General features: G+C 48.2%; 1 protein-coding gene across 1 annotated transcript in view; it reads right to left on the bottom strand.

Annotated features, from left to right (window-relative positions):
- LOC143785336 (NFATC2-interacting protein-like) overlaps window positions 1-27,513 on the bottom strand; it is a 37,038-nt gene extending 9,525 nt beyond the window's left edge. The window contains exons 1-3 of the mRNA XM_077274088.1: window positions 27,130-27,513; window positions 9,214-9,336; window positions 8,577-8,664 (exon numbers count right to left, since the gene is read on the bottom strand). Of these exons, the coding sequence (XP_077130203.1) occupies window positions 8,577-8,664; window positions 9,214-9,336; window positions 27,130-27,498 (580 nt within the window). The 5' untranslated portion in view covers window positions 27,499-27,513. The remainder of the gene's footprint in view (window positions 1-8,576; window positions 8,665-9,213; window positions 9,337-27,129) is intronic.
- Window positions 27,514-27,527: the final 14 nt, after the last annotated feature.

Below are 27,527 nucleotides of genomic sequence, written 5' to 3'. Positions count from 1 at the left end.
GGAGATTGAGCACTAGACGTATGCTGCTGAAACCCCGCCTATTGCATTCCCTTTTAGTATTGTGTATTTTAAAATAAAGTTCAGTTGCTGTGACGGTTACACACATGTGTGTGGATCCACGAGCATGCACTAAGATTGAACCAGCTACCTGTCTGACTCATTCTTACCCGGTACCACATGCTTATAGTTTAATTTGGAATGACTGGTGAAGGAAGGATGTATTTGTCGTTAAGACCCCGACAATTGGCAGCCCAACGGGGGGCGTGGCCAGCGATCCGAGACCCCCTGGACCCATGCCTGGATGTCTGTGGATGATACCCGTAGTGGCTGAACTCGAGGACTGATCACCCTCCGCACACGGTAAGTGGCGATCATATACATTGTATGTGTCACACTTGCTAGTGTCTCAGCCGTTATTGGTTTGTCTGTGGTCTCTTTGGGTCTGGGGAGTGACCGGTCGAGTGGTGAGATCGAACGTGATCCTGTGCCACGCTCTGAACCAGCAACTGAGAGACGTTGCATTCTGTGCGTTCTCTGTACACCACACCTCCTCCACCGGTCATTGTACTCCGTTCAACCACCCTACCCGTGACTATTGTCTAGTAGTGAAGTGGAGTGATAAATTGAGCCAGTTGTAGATTGTGGGGCAGCTTAGAGAAAGGGATAGGAGACGTAGCCTCTGTGATATTGTACTAACAGGTAATTAAGACGTCCCGAGTGGGGGACCACCAGAATTTTGAGTACAAACAGGTAATTAAGACGCCCTGTACGGAGCCACCAGAAATAGGTAATTAAGACGTCCCGGAACGGGACCACCAGAAACAGGTAATTAAGACACTCCGTACGGGACCACCAGAATTTTTGTGGAGGGCTCTCACTAGGAGACCGCCTCCCAACGGTTTGGGATATCGTGGCAGGATAGTCTGTTAATCACTGTTGTTCAGGTTAGGGACGGAAACGTTGAGCGAGAGGCTCCGTGTTTTTTAGAATATCAGTGTTGAAGATCGCTGCCAGTGGTTTTACTGCAGAAAATCACAGTATCCTGGGAGCCAAGCTGCGTATCTTAAAGCAAAGGAAGTCCGTGCCTCACAAGTTAGATGAGGATGCTGTGGAAGTCAAGACAATGGTCACGGGAGGGCAAGAAGGCAGTCAGGAATGTTGAGAGATTGTATAAGCATGTAGGATTGCCCTCGTCAGGGAGATTACAGCCAGCTATGTGGCCCAATCTCATAGAAAATAAAAGGGGCATGTTGAAAGATAAAGGATTGTTAGAACAAGCACAAGCTTATCTGCGAGTTGCGCGAGGCTTAAAGAACAAAGGATGAAAATAGGTTGATGGAGAGGAAGGATCAGACAATGTAGAGCCCGTGTTTGGTTATAAAATGCCTTTGAACTGTGATCTTACAGATTGTAAAATGGCCGCCGTGCCACTGATGATGAAAATGTAGTTCCAGCCACCGCCCTGTAATGGCGGCGGAAAGAGCTTTCCAGAAGCGTAGGTGTGTTCTGTTTGTGTTGTGCAGAATCCAACCTGGGTGGAAACCTGCCGTGTGTGTGCGTACGGACCGTCCTTGGGGCTCCGCCCAGACCACGGAGGATCATAGGAAAGTTTTGTAGAAATTAAGTCTGAAAACTGCTGCAATTTGTTACTTTGTAGAAGATACGGAACTTTTATCAGTGCTGTGTAGGGGAGGGGGGGAGCGGACCGCTGCGAGATTTGTCAGTTCTCCTGTTTTCTCCTTATCTACGCTACGTGCCAGAGAAAGAGGGGGGCAAACAGCTGGGCTTTTGTATTCTCCCTTGTGCGCTGTGGAATGCAGTGATTTTCTTATCTCCGTGTTACTAGATGGGAGGGGGTGCGTGAATCCCTGCGCGACCTGCTTGTAATTTTTCCCTTCGGTGCTGTGGGCTAGAGGGACGGGGAACCATGTATTGCATTCCAAAGTTTTTTTTCTGTCCTTGGTTTAGTACAGGCTGAGAGATTTGTGTTTAAAGCAATAAGTACTGTATGAAATTGGAAGTGAAATAGATCTGTGTCTAGTCTTTGAGGAAAACTTGTAAGTAATTGAAAGATTGGTAATTACCTGTATCAAGTTGAGTGATTGATATATAGCAAATTGAAGATCAACAGGGGGGCTCCCTGTTAGATAATATGGTCCCTCCCCAGGAAATTAAGCCTCTACTCCCGACTGTAAACCCTGTGCCCCTTAAAGCCAAGGCAGTAATATATACTGGATTGCCGAGAAGTTCTATGGGCGTCTTATGGTAGTGTTTGAAGATCTGGGATTTTCACTGTAACAAAAAGCCCATTCATACCTTTTTGTGGTGGACCCGATGTTGGGATTTCCACTCCGGATGATGCATTGAAGGTGGTAAAAGGTTTTCAAAGGAATTTGGCCCAGCGGGAGAGACGGGGGTTGGATCACTAGCCGTAGTGATTCTTGCTCGCTCACTGGCCCCCACCGCTGCAGCTGCGAGATCAATGTTTCTTATCTCCATGTAACAGACTCCAGTTTCTGCCCCCTCCTATCGTACATGCAAGTCCAGCTTCACACTCCAATACGCCTTTAACCCTGTATAGGAATCTAACTCCCTCCCAGCTTCCTTATGTCAATTTTCAGACCAAGAGCTTGTTTTAATCGATGTAGATGGCAGACCCCCCAGCCCGGAAAGGCCCCTACATCTCCTCTTCCCGTGAAACCTTCACACTTACAAGGCTAGATTTTCCAGGAATCTGAAGTTTGGTTCCCTGTCATTCACGTTACTACATCACACCTCAGGAATCCCAGGTTCTTTTCTCAGTAGGGTATGGGGACATAAATACCCACCAGATAGGAGCCATAGTGAACCCAGCGGCCGCCTGGATACGGTGGCAAGAGGAAGTCCCTTATGTGTTTGGGCTGTGTTGTCTGTCCAGCTGTTGCTACACAAGTCTTCAGAGATTGTTTTGAATCACCCACTGACGGTCCACACCCCCCACGATGTACATAGTATCCTTAACCAGTTATAACCTAGCCACATGTCCATGGCTGGACAGCTGCGACTCCAGTGTGCTAATGTGACTTTGAAAAGGTGCACTGTCCTAAACCCCGCTACTTTTCTCCTAGTTCCCCTGGATCCAAAGGGGGGAGGAGTAGGTGACATGAGCAAGGACACTCTTTTTCTTTCTAGAATGGATCCAGAGGAACAAGATTAGGTTTCCAAACCCCATGATTGTCTAGAATTGATGTCTCAGGAAACGGCTGGTCTCTAGTGTGCCTATTCTAATGCGGATTTTGAGCTTTTTGTAGATGGATCCCGTCACCAAGATGACCAAGGACGCTACTGTACCAGATATGCTGTGGTCTCAGAACATGAGGTAATCAAGGCAGAGTCAATGCCAGCTCATATGTCTGCACAAGAAGCAGAGCTCAAGGCGCTCATAGAAGCGTGCAAACTAGCAGAAGGTAAGACTGTAAATATCTACACTGATTCCAGGTATGCTTTTGGCATTGCACACGGTTATGGGCCTATCTGGAGAGCCAGGGCTTTCCTGACAGCAAATGGCCACCCCTTTAAACATGCTGAGGCAGTTCAGCAACTTATGAATGCACTACAGCTTCCCACCCAAGCAGGCATCATAAAGGTAAAGGCACATACCAAAGGCACTGATGGACGGACAAAGGGTAACGCACTGGCAGACCAGGCTGCCAAGAAAGCAGCAAGCACTCCTGTGGCCTCTCGAGTACATCACCTGGACACCCCACCATCTCCACTTGTGTTGAAAGACATCTTAGCCCGGTTACAAGAACAGGCAAGTAAGGAGGAGAAAAATAGGTGGCAAAAGATAGGGGCTTGCTCTGATACCGTCACTGGACTATGGGGGAGGGGTGAAAAGGTCTGCCTACCACAGGTACTGTACCCAATGATGGCACAGGTTCTGCACGGGAATGTGCACCACTCGAAGACGGCCATGTGTGACACCCTACAGAAACAATGGATTGCCCCCGGGTTTTCCACCTGCGCAGAAAGGCAGGTACAGAGCTGCATGATATGTGCCACACATAATCAGAGTAGGACAGTGAAAACCCCATCCAAACACTCCCCGGCCCCTTTACCCATTCCAGAGACTGCAGATTGATTATATTCAGTTGCCTAGGGTAGGGACGTATGAGAATGTGTTGGTCTGCATTGATTTATTTTCAGGTTGGCCAGAAGCCTACCCAGTTGCCAAAGCTACGGCTAAGACAACGGTGAAGAAACTGATGGCTGAGATCATATGCAGGTATGGAGTTCCTGAAGTCATCGAAAGCGATCAGGATTCCCATTTTACTGGAGAGATCATGTCAGAGGTAATGGCAGCTCTGGGGGTAAGTCATTGCATACTCCATCCGTAGAGCAGTGGAAAAGTGGAAAGACTAAATGGAACTCTTAAGCCTAAAGTCCAGAAGGCAATGTCAGAGATTGGTAAACCATGGACAGAATGCCTTCCTCTAGCTTTGTTTTCAGTAAGATATACCCCAAACAGGAAGACAGGACTGTAACCGTATGAGATTCTGTTTGGCAGGAGCCCCAATCTTGAATGTTTCTTTCCACAACAGTTGTAGCCCAAGTACCAGGACTTGACTAGCTATGTGCAGGCCTTACATGGACACCTTACCAAAGTGCATTTAACCGTTTTCAGTTCTCTTCCAGACCCAGACAAGGTTCCTGGACACCATCCCTTTGTGCCAGGAGACCTGGTGTATGTGAAAAAGTTTGTGCGCAGAGATTGTCTCCAGACAAGATTTGAAGGACCCCACACGGTGATCCTGGTCACCCCCACTGCAGTAAAACTTGAAGGAAAGAGCACTTGGATCCACGCCTCATATTGTAAAGGAGACCGAACCAGTGTTTAGTCACAGAAGTGACTGAAGGGAAATGTTACTGTTGTTTTTTGATTTTGGGACTGTGGGCCATCCTTGCCCCTACCTCTTCGGCCCCTATTGTAAAAATAAGAATTCTGGTCCCATTATTCTCTGGGTAAACCTGACTGCCCCGGCGAATATCTGGCGATTTGATTTCTGTGATGTAGTCAGGTGCCCCGAGACTGAACGGGTGGTAGAGGGAATCATCCAGTTTTATATGTGTTACCAGAAATGACAACAATAACTGTTATTATTGGACAGATGCTGCCTGGAATACAGGAGATGATTGGGGATATAAACCTAGTGAAGCCATGTTCCCAAGGATGGGACGGGTAGGAGTCTTCGTGAGAGAATGCATCTAACAGCCCTTCTGCAACCACTTAGGGGCTGTAAATGGGGTAAAAGTTGTCACCCCCTCCTCCTAAATCTTGAAAGCCCCCAATCTGCTGATCTGCAGACATTTGTACTGGGAAGGCATTATAATTATGTATTTAGTAGTGGATACCATGGGTATTTAGGCCATATACAGCTCCAGGATATTAGCTTCAGACCAACCAAAGCCCCTGTTACCAGTACACCTAAAACAAGCCCAGGTGAGCGTTTGCAAAATGTAGTTAATGAAGTGATCCCCATTCCAGGTCTCAGTTGGCAAGAGGTTTTCTCCATAGAAACACAAACAGCCCCAAGGAAAAACCTATGGTTAGAATGGGTGAGATACAATGTAAGAGTCCAGAATATCTCTGTAGGATGTATTGCTTGTTCGGCTGCGAATACACACCTATACACACATGCATTGCTTTTCCCTGATGACAACACCACTGCCTGTGTCATGAATTTGTTGAAAGGTTTGAAGCCCACTGATTGCCCAGATTATGTCCCACTAATTCATAAGGAACCCAGACTAAAGGTCCCAGGAGAAGTAACCGTATTAGCTGACAATTACACCTGCTATAATTCCCACGACACCACAGGTACACCAGTAGGGATCTTCGAGACAGGTTTTTGCAAGAAGAACAGTTCTTTAGATACTGATTTGCTAATCAAACATACACAATGTATGTATGACATTTATTGGTTATGTGGAGATGGTAAGCTCCGTCCTAGGTTGCCTAATGCCTGGATAGGCCAATGCACCCTTGTTAAACTAGCTATGCAGTTCAAGATTTTATTTTTGGGATCCAAAGATACCTGATGAACCTACCAGAAAGAGGAGAAGTCTCGATCAGCTCCACATGAGTTATGAAGATCCACTAGTATATATTGATGCCATTGGAGTGCCAAGGGGGGTGCCTGACCAGTTTAAAGCCCAGAACCAGATTTATGCCGGCATTGCTTCTATTATCCCACAGGTGCAGATTAATAAAAATGTTGAATGGATCAAATATATATATATTACAGTGAACAAAGATTTGTCAATTATAGCTGTGATGCCTTCCAGGGTATAGTTGAGGATTTGGGCCCTAACGCTTGTATGACCCGTGCTGCAACCCGACCTAAGAGAATTACACTGAATCCTGTCCAGACAAGATCACATGTAGTGACATAAGAAGCTGACACAGGATTGTGGTTGGTGGATAGTGGGGACATTAACTTTTGGAAGTAGGCTGACAGTAATCCTTTTGGGAAGGAGCTGTAGACCAGCATGTCATGTCGCCCCCCACCACCAGAGAACCAACCACATCAGGTAGGGTAAGACAGATACAGGAGTGTTATCCCTGGAGGCCCTCTGACTAGCTAGCTACGCAAAAACAATTGGCTGACCCTGAGAACCAACCTTTCTCATTCTACAGACAAATAATGACCATATGATGGACGTATTAAGTGCACCTAGGCAGGCCTAGGTAGTTAGTGAGCACAAAAACAGGTGACGTGCTAGGACGCAAATTTAGACTTTTTATAGATGTGACAAAAGGAGAGAGTGTAGAGCTATACTTTGGACGGTTACAGCTGAAATGGGAAGACATGGAATACAGTCCCATAAACCCACTTGATGTTAGAGTATTGGTAAATACATTCATTGACAGTATGACCAAAGACTTACGAGACGAAATATAGACAGCCAGAATGGAAAAATGTAGATCCGAAAGACCTGAAGGTTTCTAAAGAAGTTGAACGAATTAGGACAATAAGACGACGTGTCATGTATGCTGGAGCAGACACATCTTTCTTCTCCAGTTGGTTAGGTGGGATCAAGGGATTCCTTCAATAAGTTTGTTTGGTACTAATTGCCCTCCTTATAATTGGATCGATAATTTTCTGTTGTGTTATTCCCTTGTATAAAAAGGTTATTGCCAAAGCAACTCCGACTGGCGCCTTCCTCAATCAAGAAGTAGACCCACCAGAGTACGATGGTACTGATCCAGGGGAGATCCCCAAGTACATTCCCCTCAAGAGAGTAAATAAAACCCCCCATTCTCAGATGATGCTAAGAGATTTAGTTTAGGGACAGTGGGAGAACTCCATGTGAGGTTAGTGAAGGGTTCAGCTGCCTGGAGGCCTCTCGCTAGGGGAGAGTTTCTGAGGTGTCTGGATGAAGAAATCCACCTCCCCTTTTCCCATCACATGGACAGTCTCAAAGGATCTTTCTTTAAGGGAAAAACTTAGTGTTTAGGGGGGATTGTCAAGGTGAAAATATATTTCCTTATATACTTTTGTACTTTTATATCTTATACTGTAAAACAATAAGTTTTTCCTATCTGCTAATGCAAATGTAACTGTATCTAAAGATGGCTGCCAGTGTTCATTCTTCACCTCAGTTTAGAATTTGAAGGGTTAAGTATATTTCTCCTGAAAAGATAACTTTGGAATGTGAAGAAGAAGTAACCACCAGAAGACGTCCAGCGAATCAGGAGGAGATTGAGCACTGGACGTATGCTGCTTGAACTCCGCCTATTGCATTCCCTTTTAGTATTGTGTATTTTAGAATAAAGCCAGTTGCTGTGACGGTTACACACATGTGTGTGTGGATCCACGAGCATGCACTAAGATTGAACCAGCTACCTGTCTGACTCATTCTTACCCGGTACCACATGCTTATAGTTTAATTTGGAATGACTGGTGAAGGAAGGATGTATTTGTCGTTACGACCCCAACAGGCTCACACTGTCATTTGACAGCATGGGACCCACGGTTGTCTGACCGGTCATGCACATGACAGCACGGGAAACACCCAGTGTTCAGGGGACCAAACCCGAACAGTAACAAGGACTTCATGGTGAAGTCCGTATTCAATGTCCATGCCTGAACAGTAGGTGTTCAGTATGGTCGACAAACTTTACTGTTCGGGTTTGCCCATCTATCAAACAGATAAGGGGACGGCCAAGTACATTTTATTTTTACCCCTTGTGACTTGAGTTTCTCTGACAAATACATAGTTTATCAGACTTTTGTAGTTGAGAAGCTATGAGGGCAAGAAACTAATGCTGGACAGAAAGATCCTCATCCTCAAACTGCACCTCATTTAAAGATTAAGATGCCACCAACAGAGGTCTTGCTGCCCCTTTAGACTCCCCTATTGCTCTTCCTATATTACAAAAGTGGCAAGGGTGGTCTCCTAAGTGAGCCCTCCACTAACCCTACCACTGAAGAATCCTCAGCCATTATACCTGGCAGGAGGGCGAGCTGGGGAGTTTCCATTACTGCCCCCTTCCCTACCACACATACACACTATTTGGGAGAACGGGGTCTCACCTTCACAGCCCTGCTTTTTCTGAAGCTCCTTTTCCATATGGGCCAGAGTGTTGAGGTTATCCGGTATCAGCGTCAGAGAACTGTTCACCTTGAATGAGAAAAAAAAAAAAAAAGGAATAAGCGAGTACAAAATCTCATCCGTGAAGAAAAATGGCCGCCAAAACCACCATTGCCTTTTAAAGGGGCTTTCCTGAAAGTGCTGCCTTTGGCTACTGCGGTCAGACTGCGCTACATTGAACAGCTCGATTTACCTGGTGAAGAGCCCCTTTAATAATATGGTCTTCGGCTTTTACCATATTTCGGGGTGTGGGTGGGGGCGATGGGTGCTTTCCTATCAATTCGTTTATATGCTGTGATCATTAATGATATCTAAGGGGGTTTGTTACCAGCACTCACGGCGAGTGGTACTGATGGGGTTGTGACCTCACCACTGCCAGGATACGATCTGCGAGTATGAGCAATGTCATCTGGACCATGAACCTTGCAATGAGGGGCACCGAAAACCCCCATAATGTCAGCCCGGAGGCTTCACCAAGAGCCCACCTGTGAATTACCTGCGCCATTATTCACGCTTTCATAGTCTTTACACAGTCATTACACATTGGGGAAGGTACGGGACCGTCCATATTGGTCCTACCTTGTTGGAGTACACGGTAGCCGTGATGGGCACGTTCCCCTGCAGGATCCGGCGCCGTTTCGCTCTCCGCGGCACTATTATCGCTACGTCACTGTCGCTGCTGTGGCTGTCGTCATCTCTCTGCTGAATGAAGAGAAGACGGTTACTTCATAAAACCCGCCATATTTGTTGGTTACCCATCGCAGCCCGCCCGTCCAGAGACCGCCACAATTCAGTCACAAATTCCTGTAATCCAGGCTGTTATATTAACATACAATATGGAGGACTAAAATCACAAACGACCGATGCCATGGTGGTCGTGTGTAAACAGTGAGCACTGGTGGCTGCCAAGATGGCGGAGAATTACACCCGTTATCTCCTTCCCTGCATCCTCCTCTGTGCCAGAGCTGATGGTGCACGGCACATACACAAATGGAGATTATACGCCGCTTACCCAAGCTCAACACTTACACTGCAGCTCAGGAGAGGACACCCAGGGCTGACATTTCTGAAAACAGGAAAGCTTTGGGCAACTACCATCTTCCATTTATATATGGACACCAAGAGCACAGGACAGGAGCAGCCATTATTGTAACAGGATTATGTATAATCCAGGCTCTGGACCGCACTGCTCAGGAGCTATGGAAGCAGGGGCTCCAGCCCCGGCCTAGTAGGGGACAATACTGCTCAGGTGCTATGGCAGCAGAGGCTCCAGCTCCGGCCTAGTAGGGGACAATACAGCTCAGGTGCTATGGCAGCAGAGGCTCCAGCTCCGGCCTAGTAGGGGACAATACTGCTCAGGTGCTATGGCAGCAGAGGCTCCAGCTCCGGCCTAGTAGGGGACAATACTGCTCAGGGGCTATGGCAGCAGAGGCTCCAGCTCCGGCCTAGTAGGGGACAATACTGCTCAGGTGCTATGGCAGCAGAGGCTCCAGCTCCGGCCTAGTAGGGGACAATACTGCTCAGGTGCTATGGCAGCAGAGGCTCCAGCCCAGGCCTAGTAGGGGACAATACTGCTCAGGTGCTATGGCAGCAGAGGCTCCAGCCCCGGCCTAGTAGGGGACAATACTGCTCAGGGGCTATGGCAGCAGAGGCTCCAGCCCAGGCCTAGTAGGGGACAATACTGCTCAGGTGCTATGGCAGCAGAGGCTCCAGCTCCGGCCTAGTAGGGGACAATACTGCTCAGGTGCTATGGCAGCAGAGGCTCCAGCTCCGGCCTAGTAGGGGACAATACTGCTCAGGTGCTATGGCAGCAGAGGCTCCAGCTCCGGCCTAGTAGGGGACAATACTGCTCAGAGGCTATGGCAGCAGAGGCTCCAGCTCCGGCCTAGTAGAGGACAATACTGCTCAGGTGCTATGGCAGCAGAGGCTCCAGCCCAGGCCTAGTAGGGGACAATACTGCTCAGGTGCTATGGCAGCAGAGGCTCCAGCTCCGGCCTAGTAGGGGACAATACTGCTCAGGGGCTATGGCAGCAGAGGCTCCAGCCCAGGCCTAGTAGGGGACAATACTGCTCAGGGGCTATGGCAGCAGAGGCTCCAGCTCCGGCCTAGTAGGGGACAATACTGCTCAGAGGCTATGGCAGCAGAGGCTCCAGCTCCGGCCTAGTAGGGGACAATACTGCTCAGAGGCTATGGCAGCAGAGGCTCCAGCTCCGGCCTAGTAGGGGACAATACTGCTCAGGTGCTATGGCAGCAGAGGCTCCAGCTCCGGCCTAGTAGGGGACAATACTGCTCAGGTGCTATGGCAGCAGAGGCTCCAGCTCCGGCCTAGTAGGGGACAATACTGCTCAGGGGCTATGGCAGCAGAGGCTCCAGCCCAGGCCTAGTAGGGGACAATACTGCTCAGGTGCTATGGCAGCAGAGGCTCCAGCTCCGGTCTAGTAGGGGACAATACTGCTCAGAGGCTATGGCAGCAGAGGCTCCAGCTCCGGCCTAGTAGGGGACAATACTGCTCAGGTGCTATGGCAGCAGAGGCTCCAGCTCCGGTCTAGTAGGGGACAATACTGCTCAGAGGCTATGGCAGCAGAGGCTCCAGCTCCGGCCTAGTAGGGGACAATACTGCTCAGAGGCTATGGCAGCAGAGGCTCCAGCTCCAGACTAGTAGGGGACAATACTGCTCAGGTGCTATGGCAGCAGAGGCTCCAGCTCCGGCCTAGTAGGGGACAATACTGCTCAGGGGCTATGGCAGCAGAGGCTCCAGCTCCGGCCTAGTAGGGGACAATACTGCTCAGGGGCTATGGCAGCAGAGGCTCCAGCTCCGGCCTAGTAGGGGACAATACTGCTCAGGTGCTATGGCAGCAGAGGCTCCAGCTCCGGCCTAGTAGGGGACAATACTGCTCAGAGGCTATGGCAGCAGAGGCTCCAGCTCCGGCCTAGTAGGGGACAATACTGCTCAGGTGCTATGGCAGCAGAGGCTCCAGCTCCGGCCTAGTAGGGGACAATACTGCTCAGGTGCTATGGCAGCAGAGGCTCCAGCTCCGGCCTAGTAGGGGACAATACTGCTCAGGTGCTATGGCAGCAGAGGCTCCAGCCCCGGCCTAGTAGGGGACAATACTGCTCAGGGGCTATGGCAGCAGAGGCTCCAGCCCAGGCCTAGTAGGGGACAATACTGCTCAGGTGCTATGGCAGCAGAGGCTCCAGCTCCGGCCTAGTAGGGGACAATACTGCTCAGGTGCTATGGCAGCAGAGGCTCCAGCTCCGGTCTAGTAGGGGACAATACTGCTCAGAGGCTATGGCAGCAAAGGCTCCAGCTCCGGCCTAGTAGGGGACAATACTGCTCAGGTGCTATGGCAGCAGAGGCTCCAGCTCCGGCCTAGTAGGGGACAATACTGCTCAGGTGCTATGGCAGCAGAGGCTCCAGCTCCGGTCTAGTAGGGGACAATACTGCTCAGAGGCTATGGCAGCAGAGGCTCCAGCTCCGGCCTAGTAGGGGACAATACTGCTCAGGGGCTATGGCAGCAGAGGCTCCAGCTCCGGTCTAGTAGGGGACAATACTGCTCAGAGGCTATGGCAGCAGAGGCTCCAGCTCCGGCCTAGTAGGGGACAATACTGCTCAGAGGCTATGGCAGCAGAGGCTCCAGCTCCGGCCTAGTAGGGGACAATACTGCTCAGGGGCTATGGCAGCAGAGGCTCCAGCTCCGGCCTAGTAGGGGACAATACTGCTCAGAGGCTATGGCAGCAGAGGCTCCAGCTCCGGCCTAGTAGGGGACAATACTGCTCAGGAGCTATGGCAGCAGAGGCTCCAGCTCCGGCCAAGTAGGGGACAATACTGCTCAGGAGCTATGGCAGCAGAGGCTCCAGCTCCGGCCTAGTAGGGGACAATACTGCTCAGGTGCTATGGCAGCAGAGGCTCCAGCTCCGGCCTAGTAGGGGACAATACTGCTCAGGTGCTATGGCAGCAGAGGCTCCAGCTCCGGCCTAGTAGGGGACAATACTGCTCAGGTGCTATGGCAGCAGAGGCTCCAGCCCCGGCCTAGTAGGGGACAATACTGCTCAGGGGCTATGGCAGCAGAGGCTCCAGCCCAGGCCTAGTAGGGGACAATACTGCTCAGGTGCTATGGCAGCAGAGGCTCCAGCTCCGGCCTAGTAGGGGACAATACTGCTCAGGTGCTATGGCAGCAGAGGCTCCAGCTCCGGTCTAGTAGGGGACAATACTGCTCAGAGGCTATGGCAGCAAAGGCTCCAGCTCCGGCCTAGTAGGGGACAATACTGCTCAGGTGCTATGGCAGCAGAGGCTCCAGCTCCGGTCTAGTAGGGGACAATACTGCTCAGAGGCTATGGCAGCAGAGGCTCCAGCTCCGGCCTAGTAGGGGACAATACTGCTCAGGTGCTATGGCAGCAGAGGCTCCAGCTCCGGTCTAGTAGGGGACAATACTGCTCAGAGGCTATGGCAGCAGAGGCTCCAGCTCCGGTCTAGTAGGGGACAATACTGCTCAGAGGCTATGGCAGCAGAGGCTCCAGCTCCGGCCTAGTAGGGGACAATACTGCTCAGAGGCTATGGCAGCAGAGGCTCCAGCTCCGGCCTAGTAGGGGACAATACTGCTCAGGTGCTATGGCAGCAGAGGCTCCAGCTCCGGTCTAGTAGGGGACAATACTGCTCAGAGGCTATGGCAGCAGAGGCTCCAGCTCCGGCCCAGTAGGGGACAATACTGCTCAGGGGCTATGGCAGCAGAGGCTCCAGCCCAGGCCTAGTAGGGGACAATACTGCTCAGAGGCTATGGCAGCAGAGGCTCCAGCTCCGGTCTAGCAGGGTGGATAAAAATCAATGTTTTTTTTTAAAAAATCAAAAAAAAAAATCGGATTTTTTTGATTTAAATCGGATTTTTTTCAATAAACTGCTTTTTGAGGAAAATATTTTACCATCCAAAGGTTCTTCCATCATGAGATAAAGCTGAGTTGTTTAACTCAGTAGAATAAAGGCTGTATATGTGTAACATTCACAATGCCATGCTCTTCCAGAGGTTTCTGTAGGATTAGTGGGCAGTTTCTCTCCTATATTATCACAGACGCTCGCTTTACTTACACAGTTCTCAAAACTGAATTTGACTCCGCAGAGGTCCCAGCCTCTTCTTCATGGCAAAAATGTTACAACATGAACAGAGTTGAGAAAAAGACCTTAATCCTATTGTTCTACAAACCTATGAATACAGAATCAACCCCTTCAGTGCCAAGTCCAAGAAGTTAGACAATAGGTTTCTGATTGTTTGGAGTGGAATAGATCTGCACAACACAAGAAGAATGTGAATCTAAGGGTACTGTCACACAGTACCATTTTGATTGCTACGACGGCACGATCCGTGACGTCGCAGCGATCGTATGATTATCGCTCCAGCGTCGTAGACTGCGGTCACACGTTGCAATCACGGCGCTGGAGCGATGCCGAAGTCCCCGGTAACCAGGGTAAACATCGGGTAACTAAGCGCAGGGCCGCGCTTAGTAACCCGATGTTTACCCTGGTTACCAGCGTAAACGTAAAAAAAACAAACAGTACATACTCACATTCCGGTGTCTGTCCCCCGGCGTTCTGCTTCTCTCCACTGTGTAAGCGCCATAGCCGGCAAGCACAGCGGTGACGTCAGACGTCACCGCTGTGCTCGCTTTCCGGCTGGCCGGCGCTCACACAGTGGAGAGAAGCTGAGACGCTGGAGGACAGACACCGGAATGTAAGTATGCACTGTTTGTTTTTTTACGTTTACGCTGGTAACCACGGTAAACATCGGGTTACTAAGCGCGGCCCTGCGCTTAGTTACCCGATGTTTACCCTGGTTACAAGCGAACACATCGCTGGATCGCTGTCACACACAACGATCCAGCGATGTCAGCGGGTGATCAAGCGACGAAAGAAAGTTCCACACGATCTGCTACGACGTACGATTCTCAGCAGGATCCCTGATCGCTGCTGCGTGTCAGACACTGCGATATCGTAACGATATCGCTAGAACGTCACGAATCGTACCGTCGTAGCGATCAAAATGGTACTGTGTGACAGTACCCTAAGTGTTTTGAGGAGGAAGGGCAAGCAGACAAAAAAATGAAAGTGAAACTTTGAGCACAATACTGCAGCACAGCCACAGACAGACAAGTCTGGATCTGTTTGTGTGTACGATCTGAGGTTTATTACATTCTTTCCTTATAATGGCAGCAGGCCGTAAAAGAGACCCAGTTTGGGAATATTTTAATGAAGCTCCTTCGCCTATCGGTAAGGCAGGCATGCGTGCAAAATGCAAACGATGCAACAAAGAGATGCAAGGCCTGGTGGCGTGAATGAGGCAACATCATGAGAAGTGCGGTGATGAAGATGACCAAAGAAACACTTCACTATCAACATCTTCATTTCCCTTCTGGTTGCAGTTTTCATAATGTGATTTCAAACGGCAAACAAGTCCTTGGATATCCTTTTGACAGTATTTGCACTTTGCTCTTGCACCTTTCTTTCCAAGATCTGCTGCTGGCATCTCAACAAAATGAACCCAAATAGGGTCTCTCTTACGACCTGCCATGGCTCACACAGATCACTTATGAAGTTTGATTGTTACTACAGCCAAGTACTGCTGACTATCCAACAAGTTTGGGCATGTCAACTGAATGGAAAAAGAAACTAAACCAAAAGTGAAACCAAGCTAGAAGTGTGGAATTAAAGGGGCAGTATGAACAAAATGTGGAGGCTATTAATAGTTTATACAATTAAGACATGCTGCTTTTAAACACCTACCTATTGCCATATAGTAAAACAAAAAAGATTTTTACTTACTTTGGGGTCCCCCCCTCACCCTGGCGTTAGATCGTTGCCCCTAGTTTTGTCCGTGTAACTATGGGCGCACATGCGCACTGCTCTCACTTCTCATTTTAATCGTGATTTATATTAAAAAAAACCTTTTGATTTAAATCAGTGATTTAAATCATGATTAAAATCATGATTTAAATCGATCCGATTTAAATAGAAAAAAATCTTTTGATTTAAATCGTGATTTAAATCATGATTTAAATCAATCCACCCTGCGGTCTAGTAGGGGACAATACTGCTCAGGGGCTATGGCAGCAGAGGCTCCAGCCCAGGCCTAGTAGGGGACAATACAGCTCAGGTGCTATGGCAGCAGAGGCTCCAGCCCCGGCCTAGTAGGGGACAATACTGCTCAGAGGCTATGGCAGCAGAGGCTCCAGCTCCGGCCTAGTAGGGGACAATACTGCTCAGGGGCTATGGCAGCAGAGGCTCCAGCTCCGGCCTAGTAGGGGACAATACTGCTCAGGGGCTATGGCAGCAGAGGCTCCAGCTCCGGCCTAGTAGGGGACAATACTGCTCAGGTGCTATGGCAGCAGAGGCTCCAGCTCCGGCCTAGTAGGGGACAATACTGCTCAGGGGCTATGGCAGCAGAGGCTCCAGCTCCGGCCTAGTAGGGGACAAAACTGCTCAGGGGCTATGGCAGCAGAGGCTCCAGCTCCGGCCTAGTAGGGGACAGTACTGCTCAGGTGCTATGGCAGCAGAGGCTCCAGCTCCGGCCTAGTAGGGGACAATACTGCTCAGGTGCTATGGCAGCAGAGGCTCCAGCCCAGGCCTAGTAGGGGACAATAATGCTCAGGTGCTATGGCAGCAGAGGCTCCAGCTCCGGCCTAGTAGGGGACAATACTGCTCAGGTGCTATGGCAGCAGAGGCTCCAGCTCCGGCCTAGTAGGGGACAATACTGCTCAGGTGCTATGGCAGCAGAGGCTCCAGCTCCGGCCTAGTAGGGGACAATACTGCTCAGGAGCTATGGCAGCAGAGGCTCCAGCTCCGGCCTAGTAGGGGACAATACTGCTCAGGTGCTATGGCAGCAGAGGCTCCAGCTCCGGCCTAGTAGGGGACAATACTGCTCAGGAGCTATGGCAGCAGAGGCTCCAGCTCCGGCCTAGTAGGGGACAATACTGCTCAGGTGCTATGGCAGCAGACGCTCCAGCTCCGGCCTAGTAGGGGTGCTCAGGTGCTATGGCAGCAGAGGCTCCAGCTCCGGCCTAGTAGGGGACAATACTGCTCAGGGGCTATGGCAGCAGAGGCTCCAGCTCCGGCCTAGTAGGAGACTGCCAAATATCTCTATTGGTGGCATTCAGGGTGTGAAGAATATGGGAGATGAAATTTCAGGTCAATCACTTGTATGCTATGTGGCATGGGATTATAAACCCGCCCTTCAGTGTGCAGCTAGCAGGGGAGCCAAGCCTCAAAGGCTGTGAGGGACAGATCTCACACCTTGACCAGCTGAGAGCAAGAAAAAGGCCTGCTTGCAACAGAGTCCCGCTGAAGCCGCAGACGCCTTCTTGAACATTCCAGAAACAATTCCATTAAGAGTTATGGAGATACTATACATCCTAGCTGTATATTTCCGAGATCCCCAGAACATGGTGAACGCCTACCTGGGTCTTGACTTGTTCTAGCACCCAGGGGTATGACGATACGTAGAACAACCAGTAGGAACCTGATTGAAAAGCTGTGCTTGGTCTTAACGTGTAGCAGGGGCCAGGCAGGATCCGAAGGCGCCAAAACTGCCTCTCTAGGACAGTCTATTAAGGAATTATGACCCATCTTAGGTTTTGGCGTTTTTAGCTGCTAGAGGCAGCTTAACTTTCCATACTATGGGGCTGGTTTCTGGCCCGATACAAGCCCAGTCTGTTAATGGGATAATATCTAACTAGGAACTGGTGGCAGTGCTCTGTTTCAGTGGTGTTAGTGAAAGGAGCCTCTCAGGGTTGTGAGCGAGTGTGGTGCCATGTCACTGAATGCATGGGCCACATCCGCTCACTCTCCGTGCTCGTGTGGACAGGGGGTGTCTGTGTAAAACTGTACTAAACTGAGCTTGTGCCCCCAGGGGGTGCACAACATCACGTGACCCAACAGTGACGTCAGGCGGGGTGGCGAGGTGAGGGTTAGTGACACGTAACTGAAGCTTCCTTTCAGAGTCTGGGCTGCTCCACGACATCAGCGTCTGAATGGCGTCAATAAAACAACAGACTAGCGGCTTTCCTATGAATGCTTTTTCCAGGCAGTCCTATATATGGAGCGATCCGTTCCATGTTTTATCTCTATAGAAAAGGAAAATTGCGATAAGACACATGACGACAATATCTACCACCTGGGACCTCCATGGGCGAAGACATTCTTTAGGTTGGGGGATCTCAGAAAATTCAAACAAACCCAACACATCCCCCAACAAGCCCCCATACGAGCTCACCAAGGGGAGGAGGTGTGTGGGTGCGACCTTGATCCAATGAAAAACAGAACTTAGGTTTGGTCTTTTGTCATGGGAGGCGCAGCTTGCTGTAGTTTTGTCCGTTTTCCCGATCGGATGGCTTCCCCCCGCCAAGCTCTGAGCCATTCCCGTGACATCAGGTTTAGTAATTCCCTCTTGTTATCCCTATTCTATGTAATCGTATATACCGTATTTAGTTTCCATATTGTATATTCGTTATAACCACTGCCTGTCTTTATGGATTAAACATGTAATAGCTCTGTTCCTCTTGTTCTGTAAACCGCACCCCTGAAGCCAAACGCTGCCTGTACCGGGTGTCCAAGATGGATGGATGTATGTATGTATGTATGTATGTATGTATGTATGTATGTATGTATGGATGTATGTATGGATGTTATATATTCCACGTGCTGGAATCGGAGGTGTATACACCATACGCTCACTGATTTCCCCTATAGCCGGCCTAGTAGTCCTGACGATTGGAGGAAGCAGAGTTGTGCCCCCTGATAAATTGGTGACAGAGGTGGGACTTGTATGACCCTCCCAGGTCCTATCAAAATGTAAAATTAACCTGAAAAGCAAACATGCAAGAAAAAAAAATCCTAAATTGTTTTTTTGTTGTGGTTTTCACCCCACAGGGGCCACACACCTCACAGACACCACTGCCCGGACCTGAGGGGGTTAATCATGACAGCTCCAGGTCCGCAGCAAGCAGAGCGCCTGAGAATGGCAGCTCCCGAGCACGCAGTGAATGGAGACACTTGTGGAGGCCCGGGCGCTGCGCTGACACACGGGAACGAGACCTGCAGCTGTGTGCCTTTCGGTGCACTACAACTCCCAGCACCACTGCAGTGACGCCTCAGTGCGCGCACAGCTGAGCAGACACTCGGAGCGTATTCTATACTGACCTTCTCAGCGCAAACATCCGCCATGTTTGCCGCTCCGGAGATATCCTGCGTACAACGCGCTGATTGGCTGAGACCGCTGTCACTCATAGGCAATTAATCACGCAGTTTAGACTATTGGCTGCGCGCCCTAGACACGCCCCCTACGGCTGCGGAGCATGCCGGGATTTGTAGTACAGGCTCACAGGAAGCAGCGTGATCAGACACCGGGGAGGCGGGGCCGAAGAGGCGCGGGATGAGAAGGGTTAATGGAGGAAACCAGCGCCATGTACTAATGGCGGCGGCAGCAGGAACTGCACCATGTGTTACACTATGTGCCGGCAGCAGGCAGTGGTTATAATAACGATGATAGAAAATGGACCGAGCAATAGATACAATCACACAGAATAGGGAGGAAACCAGAAGAAATGTGCTAAACCTGAGGTCACAGGAATTAGGAGAGAATCGTCTCCGGGGACTGAGAAGTGACAGAAACCCAAACTCTGCGCTATTACATCAAGGTGACGCCCTCGTTCCTCCCCTCCGTGGCCTCATTATGGTCGTATAATCTGCAGCGTCCTCCAGAATTTTAGGAAGTACCCAAGGTACAGGATATCGTCACCCCTGGAGGTCCCAGGCAGGAGATATTGTCATGTTTCGCATCAAGATTTTGCTTTCTATAGGGATCAGACAAAGCATAGATAGCATCATCCATAGGACTATATGAATGGATAGCATCATCCATAGGACTATATGCATGGATAGCATCATCCATAGGACTATATGCATGGATAGCATCATCCATAGGACCAATACTGAGTCACAGAGGTTCTAATGGCCGAACAGTGGTGTCACTGACTGATTTATGGTCGACCCTTTGCTACAACGCCAAAAATGCATCTCCTCTAAATGTCAGATCCATGCAAACCCCAATATTCATCACTGGCTCCAAAATGTCAGCAACCAGCACTTTGAACACAGGAAGCTCATGCCTTGGACATGTACTTCTCAGCCTCTGAATAAACAAATCACAAACTTAATGTCGGATTCTCAGACCAAATCTATGCTGCAATTACCGGTTCGCAACTGGTTCAAGTGTCAGCTCTCACGTGCCCAGTTATAATTAATCCAATCTGTTCAATGGGGGTGGGGAAGTATGTCCACACTCTGGACAAGCAATTATGGATTTTAATTTTTTTTCTAAAGCACCAGAGTTACATCCTATATTTTCCTGCAGAGCTGCATTCACTATTCTGCTGGTGCAGTCACTGTGTACATACATTACATTACTGATCTTGAATTACATCCTGTATTATACCCCAGAGCTGCACTCACTATTCTGCTGGTGCAGTCACTGTGTACATACATTATATTACTGATCCTGAGTTACATCCTGTATTATACCCCAGAGCTGCACTCACTATTCTGCTGGTGCAGTCACTGTGTACATACATTATATTACTGATCCTGAGTTACCTCCTGTATTATACCCCAGAGCTGCACTCACTATTCTGCTGGTGCAGTCACTGTGTACATACATTACATTACTGATCCTGAGTTATATCCTGTATTATACCCCAGAGCTGCACTCACTATTCTGCTGGTGCAGTCACTGTGTACATACATTACATTACTGATCCTGAGTTACATCCTGTATTATCCTCCAGAGCTGCACTCACTATTCTGCTGGTGCAGTCACTGTGTACATACATTACATTACTGATCCTGAGTTACCTCCTGTATTATACCCCAGAGCTGCACTCACTATTCTGCTGGTGCAGTCACTGCGTACATACATTACATTACTGATCCGGAGTTACATCCTGTATTATACTCCAGAGCTGCACTCACTATTCTGCTGGTGCAGTCACTGTGTACATACATTACATTACTGATCCTGAGTTACATCCTATATTATCCTCCAGAGCTGCACTCACTATTCTGCTGGTGCAGTCACTGTGTACAAACATTACTGATCCTGAGTTACCTCCTGTATTATACCCCAAAGCTGCACTCACTATTCTGCTGGTGCAGTCACTGTGTACATACATTACATTACTGATCCTGAGTTACCTCCTGTATTATACTCCAGAGCTGCACTCACTATTCTGCTGGTGCAGTCACTGTGTACATACATTACTGATCCTGAGTTACATCCTGTATTATCCTCCAGAGCTGCACTCACTATTCTGCTGGTGCAGTCACTGTGTACATACATTACATTACTGATCCTGAGTTACATCCTGTATTATACCCCAGAGCTGCACTCACTATTCTGCTGGTGCAGTCACTGTGTACATACATTACATTACTGATCCTGAGTTACCTCCTGTAATCTACCCCAGAGCTGCACTCACTATTCTACTGGTGCATTCACTGTGTACATACATTACATTACTGATCCTGAGTTACATCCTGTATTATACTCCAGAGCTGCACTCACTATTCTGCTGGTGCAGTCACTGTGTACATACATTACTGATCCGGAGTTACATCCTGTATTATACCCCAGAGCTGCACTCACTATTCTGCTGGTGCAGTCACTGTGTACATACATTACTGACCCCGAGTTACATCCTGTATTATCCTCCAGAGCTGCACTCACTATTCTGCTGGTGCAGTCACTGTGTACATACATTACTGATCCTGAGTTACATCCTGTATTATACTCCAGAGCTGTACTCACTATTCTGCTGGTGCAGTCACTGTGTACATACATTACTGATCCTGAGTTACATCCTGTATTATCCTCCAGAGCTGCACTCACTATTCTGCTGGTGCAGTCACTGTGTACATACATTACTGATCCTGAGTTACCTCCTGTATTATACCCCAAAGCTGCACTCACTATTCTGCTGGTGCAGTCACTGTGTACATACATTACATTACTGATCCTGAGTTACCTCCTGTAATCTACCCCAGAGCTGCACTCACTATTCTACTGGTGCATTCACTGTGTACATACATTACATTACTGATCCTGAGTTACATCCTGTATTATACTCCAGAGCTGCACTCACTATTCTGCTGGTGCAGTCACTGTGTACATACATTACTGATCCGGAGTTACATCCTGTATTATACCCCAGAGCTGCACTCACTATTCTGCTGGTGCAGTCACTGTGTACATACATTACTGACCCTGAGTTACATCCTGTATTATCCTCCAGAGCTGCACTCACTATTCTGCTGGTGCAGTCACTGTGTACATACATTACTGATCCTGAGTTACATCCTGTATTATACTCCAGAGCTGTACTCACTATTCTGCTGGTGCAGTCACTGTTTAAATACATTACATCACTGATCCTGAGTAACATCCTGTATTATACCCCAGAGCTGCACTCACTATTCTGCTTGTGCAGTCACTGTGTACATACATTACATTACTGATCCTGAGTTACATCCTGTATTATACTCCAGAGCTGCACTCACTATTCTGCTGGTGCATTCACTGTGTACATACATTACTGATCCTGAGTTACATCCTGTATTATACTCCAGAGGTGTACTCACTATTCTGCTGGTGCAGTCACTGTGTACATACATCACATTACTGATCCTGAGTTACCTCCTGTATTATGCTCCAGAGCTGCACTCACTATTCTGCTGGTGCAGTCACTATGTACATACATTACTGATCCTGACTTACATCCCGTATTATACCCCAGAGCTGCACTCACTATTCTGCTGGTGCTGTCACTATGTACATACATTACAGTACTGATCCAGAGTTACCTCCTGTATTACACTCCAGAGCTGCACTCACTATTCTGCTGGTGCAGTCACTGTGTACATACATTACATCACTGATCCTGAGTTACATCCTGTATTATACCCCAGAGCTGCGCTCACTATTCTGCTGGTGCAGTCACTGTATATATACATTACATTACTGATCCTGAGTTACATCCTGTATTATACTCCAGAGCTGCACTCACTATTCTGCTGGTGCAGTCACTGTGTACATACATTACTGATCCTGAGTTACCTCCTGTATTATACCCCAGAGCTGCACGCACTATCCTGCTGGTGCAGTCACTGTGTACATACATTACTGATCCTGAGTTACCTCCTGTATTATACCCCAGAGCTGCACTCACTATTCTGCTGGTGCAGTCACTGTTTAAATACATTACATCACTGATCCTGAGTTACCTCCTGTATTATACTCCAGAGCTGCACTCACTATTCTGCGGTGCAGTCACTGTGTACATACATTACTGATCCTGTTACATCCTGTATTATCCTCCAGAGCTGCAGTCACTATTCTGCTTGTGCAGTCACTGTGTACATACATTACATTACTGATCCTGAGTTACATCCCGTATTATACCCCAGAGCTGCACTCACTATTCTGCTGGTGCAGTCACTGTGTACATACATTACATTACTGATCCTGTTACCTCCTGTATTATACCCCAGAGCTGCACTCCCTATTCTGCTGGTGCTGTCACTATGTACAAACATTACATTACTGATCCTGAGTTACATCCTGTATTACACCCCAGAGCTGCACTCACTATTCTGCTGGTGCAGTCACTGTTTACATACATTACATTACTGATCCTGAGTTACATCCTGTATTATACTCCAGAGCTGCAATCACTATTCTGCTGGTGCAGTCACTGTGTACATACATTACAGATCCTGAGTTACCTCCTGTATTATACCCCAGAGCTGCACTCACTATTCTGCTGGTGCAGTCACTGTGTACATACATTACATTACTGATCCTGAGTTACATCCTGTATTACACCCCAGAGCTGCACTCACTATTCTGCTGGTGCAGTCACTGTTTACATACATTACATTACTGATCCTGAGTTACATCCTGTATTATACTCCAGAGCTGCAATCACTATTCTGCTGGTGCAGTCACTGTGTACATACATTACAGATCCTGAGTTACCTCCTGTATTATACCCCAGAGCTGCACTCACTATTCTGCTGGTGCGGTCACTGTGTACATACATTACATTACTGATCCTGAGTTACCTCCTGTATTATAACCCCAAAGCTGCACTCACTATTCTGCTGGTGCAGTCACTGTGTACATATATTACATTACTGATCCTCCTGAGTTACATCCTGTATTATACTGCAGAGCTGCACTCACTATTCTGCTGGTGCAGTCACTGTGTACATACATTACTGGTCCTGAGTTACATCCTGTATTATACCCCAGAGCTGCACTCACTATTCTGCTGGTGCAGTCACTGTGTACATACATTACATTACTGATCCTGAGTTACATCCTGTATTATACTCCAGAGCTGCACTCGCTATTCTGCTGGTGCAGTCACTGTGTACATACATTACTGATCCTGAGTTACCTCCTGTATTATACCCCAGAGCTGCACTCACTATTCTGCTGGTGCAGTCACTGTGTACATATATTACATTACTGATCCTCCTGAGTTACATCCTGTATTATACCCCAGAGCTGCACTCACTATTCTGCTGGTGCAGTCACTGTGTACATACATTACATCACTGATCCTGAGTTACATCCTGTATTATACTGCAGAGCTGCACTCACTATTCTGCTGGTGCAGTCACTGTGTACATACATTACATTACTGATCCTGAGTTACATCCTGTATTATACTGCAGAGCTGCACTCACTATTCTGCTGGTGCAGTCACTGTGTACATACATTACTGGTCCTGAGTTACATCCTGTATTATACCCCAGAGCTGCACTCACTATTCTGCTGGTGCAGTCACTGTGTACATACATTACTGGTCCTGAGTTACATCCTGTATTATACCTCAGAGCTGCACTCACTATTCTGCTGGTGCAGTCACTGTGTACATACATTACATTACTGATCCTGAGTTACATCCTGTATTATACCCCAGAGCTGCACTCACTATTCTGCTGGTGCACTCACTATGTACATACATTACATTACTGATCCTGAGTTACATCCTGTATTATACCCCAGAGCTGCACTTACAATTCTGCTGGTGCAGTCACTGTGTACATACATTACTGGTCCTGAGTTACATCCTGTATTATACCCCAGAGCTGCACTCACTATTCTGCTGGTGCAGTCACTGTGTACATACATTACTGATCCTGAGTTACATCCTGTATTATACCCCAGAGCTGCACTCACTATTCTGCTGGTGCAGTCACTGAGTACATACATTACTGATCCTGAGTTACATCCTGTATTATACTCCAGAGCTGCACTCACTATTCTGCTGGTGCAGTCACTGTGTACATACATTACATTACTGATCCTGAGTTACCTCCTGTATTATACCCCAGAGCTGCACTCACTATTCTGCTGGTGCAGTCACTGTGTACATACATTACATTACTGATCCTGAGTTACCTCCTGTATTATACCCCAGAGCTGCACTCACTATTCTGCTGGTGCAGTCACTGTGTACATACATTACATTACTGATCCTGAGTTACCTCCTGTATTATACCCCAGAGCTGCACTCACTATTCTGCTGGTGCAGTCACTGTGTACATACATTACATTACTGATCCTGAGTTACATCCTGTATTATACCCCAGAGCTGCACTCACTATTCTGCTGGTGCAGTCACTGTGTACATACATTACATTACTGATCCTGAGTTACATCCTGTATTATAGCCCAGAGCTGCACTCACTATTCTGCTGGTGCAGTCACTGTGTACATACATTACATTACTGATCCGGAGTTACATCCTGTATTATACCCCAGAGCTGCACTCACTATTCTGCTGGTGCAGTCACTGTGTACATACATTACATTACTGATCCTGAGTTACATCCTGTATTATACCCCAGAGCTGCACTCACTATTCTGCTGGTGCAGTCACTGAGTACATACATTACTGATCCTGAGTTACATCCTGTATTATACTCCAGAGCTGCACTCACTATTCTGCTGGTGCAGTCACTGTGTACATACATTACATTACTGATCCTGAGTTACCTCCTGTATTATACCCCAGAGCTGCACTCACTATTCTGCTGGTGCAGTCACTGAGTACATACATTACTGATCCTGAGTTACATCCTGTATTATACTCCAGAGCTGCACTCACTATTCTGCTGGTGCAGTCACTGTGTACATACATTACATTACTGATCCTGAGTTACCTCCTGTATTATACCCCAGAGCTGCACTCACTATTCTGCTGGTGCAGTCACTGTGTACATACATTACATTACTGATCCTGGGGTACATCCTGTATTATAGCCCAGAGCTGCACTCACTATTCTGCTGGTGCAGTCACTGTGTACATACATTACATTACTGATCCGGAGTTACATCCTGTATTATACCCCAGAGCTGCACTCACTATTCTGCTGGTGCAGTCACTGTGTACATACATTACATTACTGATCCTGAGTTACCTCCTGTATTATACCCCAGAGCTGCACTCACTATTCTGCTGGTGCAGTCACTGTGTACATACATTACTGATCCTGAGTTACCTCCTGTATTATACCCCAGAGCTGCACTCACTATTCTGCTGGTGCAGTCACTGTGTACATACATTACATTACTGATCCTGAGTTACATCCTGTATTATACCCCAGAGCTGCACTCACTATTCTGCTGGTGCAGTCACTGTGTACATACATTACATTACTGATCCGGAGTTACATCCTGTATTATACCCCAGAGCTGCACTCACTATTCTGCTGGTGCAGTCACTGTGTACATACATTACATTACTGATCCTGAGTTACATCCTGTATTATAGCCCAGAGCTGCACTCACTATTCTGCTGGTGCAGTCACTGTGTACATACATTACATTACTGATCCGGAGTTACATCCTGTATTATACCCCAGAGCTGCACTCACTATTCTGCTGGTGCAGTCACTGTGTACATACATTACATTACTGATCCGGAGTTACATCCTGTATTATACCCCAGAGCTGCACTCACTATGCACATACAGTATAATGATTACTATAGCACCATCTTCTGGTCACAGGAGGTATTGAAGCCGTTTTGGGAGTTGAGTGAAGGTTCCTGCTGGGGGTTGTAGTCCTTTACTTGTCACTGCAGTGATCTAGGTCGCCCGCTGGGCGTTCCCATTAATACTGGAGCATAATTCGATGTTCTGGGGGAGGACGGGGCGTGGGCTCATCAGGAACGTAAAGTTGCACAGACGTTGGATAGTTTGTTACTTTGTATCAGTGCAGGGAAACATTCAGCCTGAACTGATACAATTGTATCCAGTGTAACAAAACCTCAGCTGCGAGTACAAAGTTGCAGTTTCCCACATTTCGGATTACCAGCCCATTTAAGGATTCCTTCGAGTTGAGGCCCCTATGACAACACTTCAGGTGCTACGCGGGGATCGTCATTTACCTCGTACCTGTGAGCGGGGGACGTCCGCGCGTCCTCACAGGCTGCAGGCGTCTCAGTGGGTGGATCGCCGCCATCTTGCTCCTCCGGGGGGTGAGTCACTTCTTCCGGAGGGAGATCTTCACCGGCCGCGACGGACAAGTCCTCCACAATGGCCGCCGGCGCCCTTTTCCTTTGTTGCTGTATCAATAATTGGGGGAATATAAAGGGGGACTCTAGGACCACCATTAACCCCACCGCCCCAGTGTCGCCCCCCACAGTGGGATGATTGACAGCTCGCTCTGCAGCACAGGCGCCACATTCACAGACATAGAAAAAAAAGGTAACACACTGAGCGGGGGCAAATAGTGCAAGAAATAAAGTAACCACCATGGTGGGAGCGCCCCGCCGTACACTCACCG

Source organism: Ranitomeya variabilis, chromosome 7 (genome assembly GCF_051348905.1).
Source record: "Ranitomeya variabilis isolate aRanVar5 chromosome 7, aRanVar5.hap1, whole genome shotgun sequence".
NCBI classification, from domain to species: domain Eukaryota; kingdom Metazoa; phylum Chordata; class Amphibia; order Anura; family Dendrobatidae; genus Ranitomeya; species Ranitomeya variabilis.
Note: the sequence above shows the minus strand (reverse complement) of the source record. Positions and strands in the feature narration are given on the sequence as shown.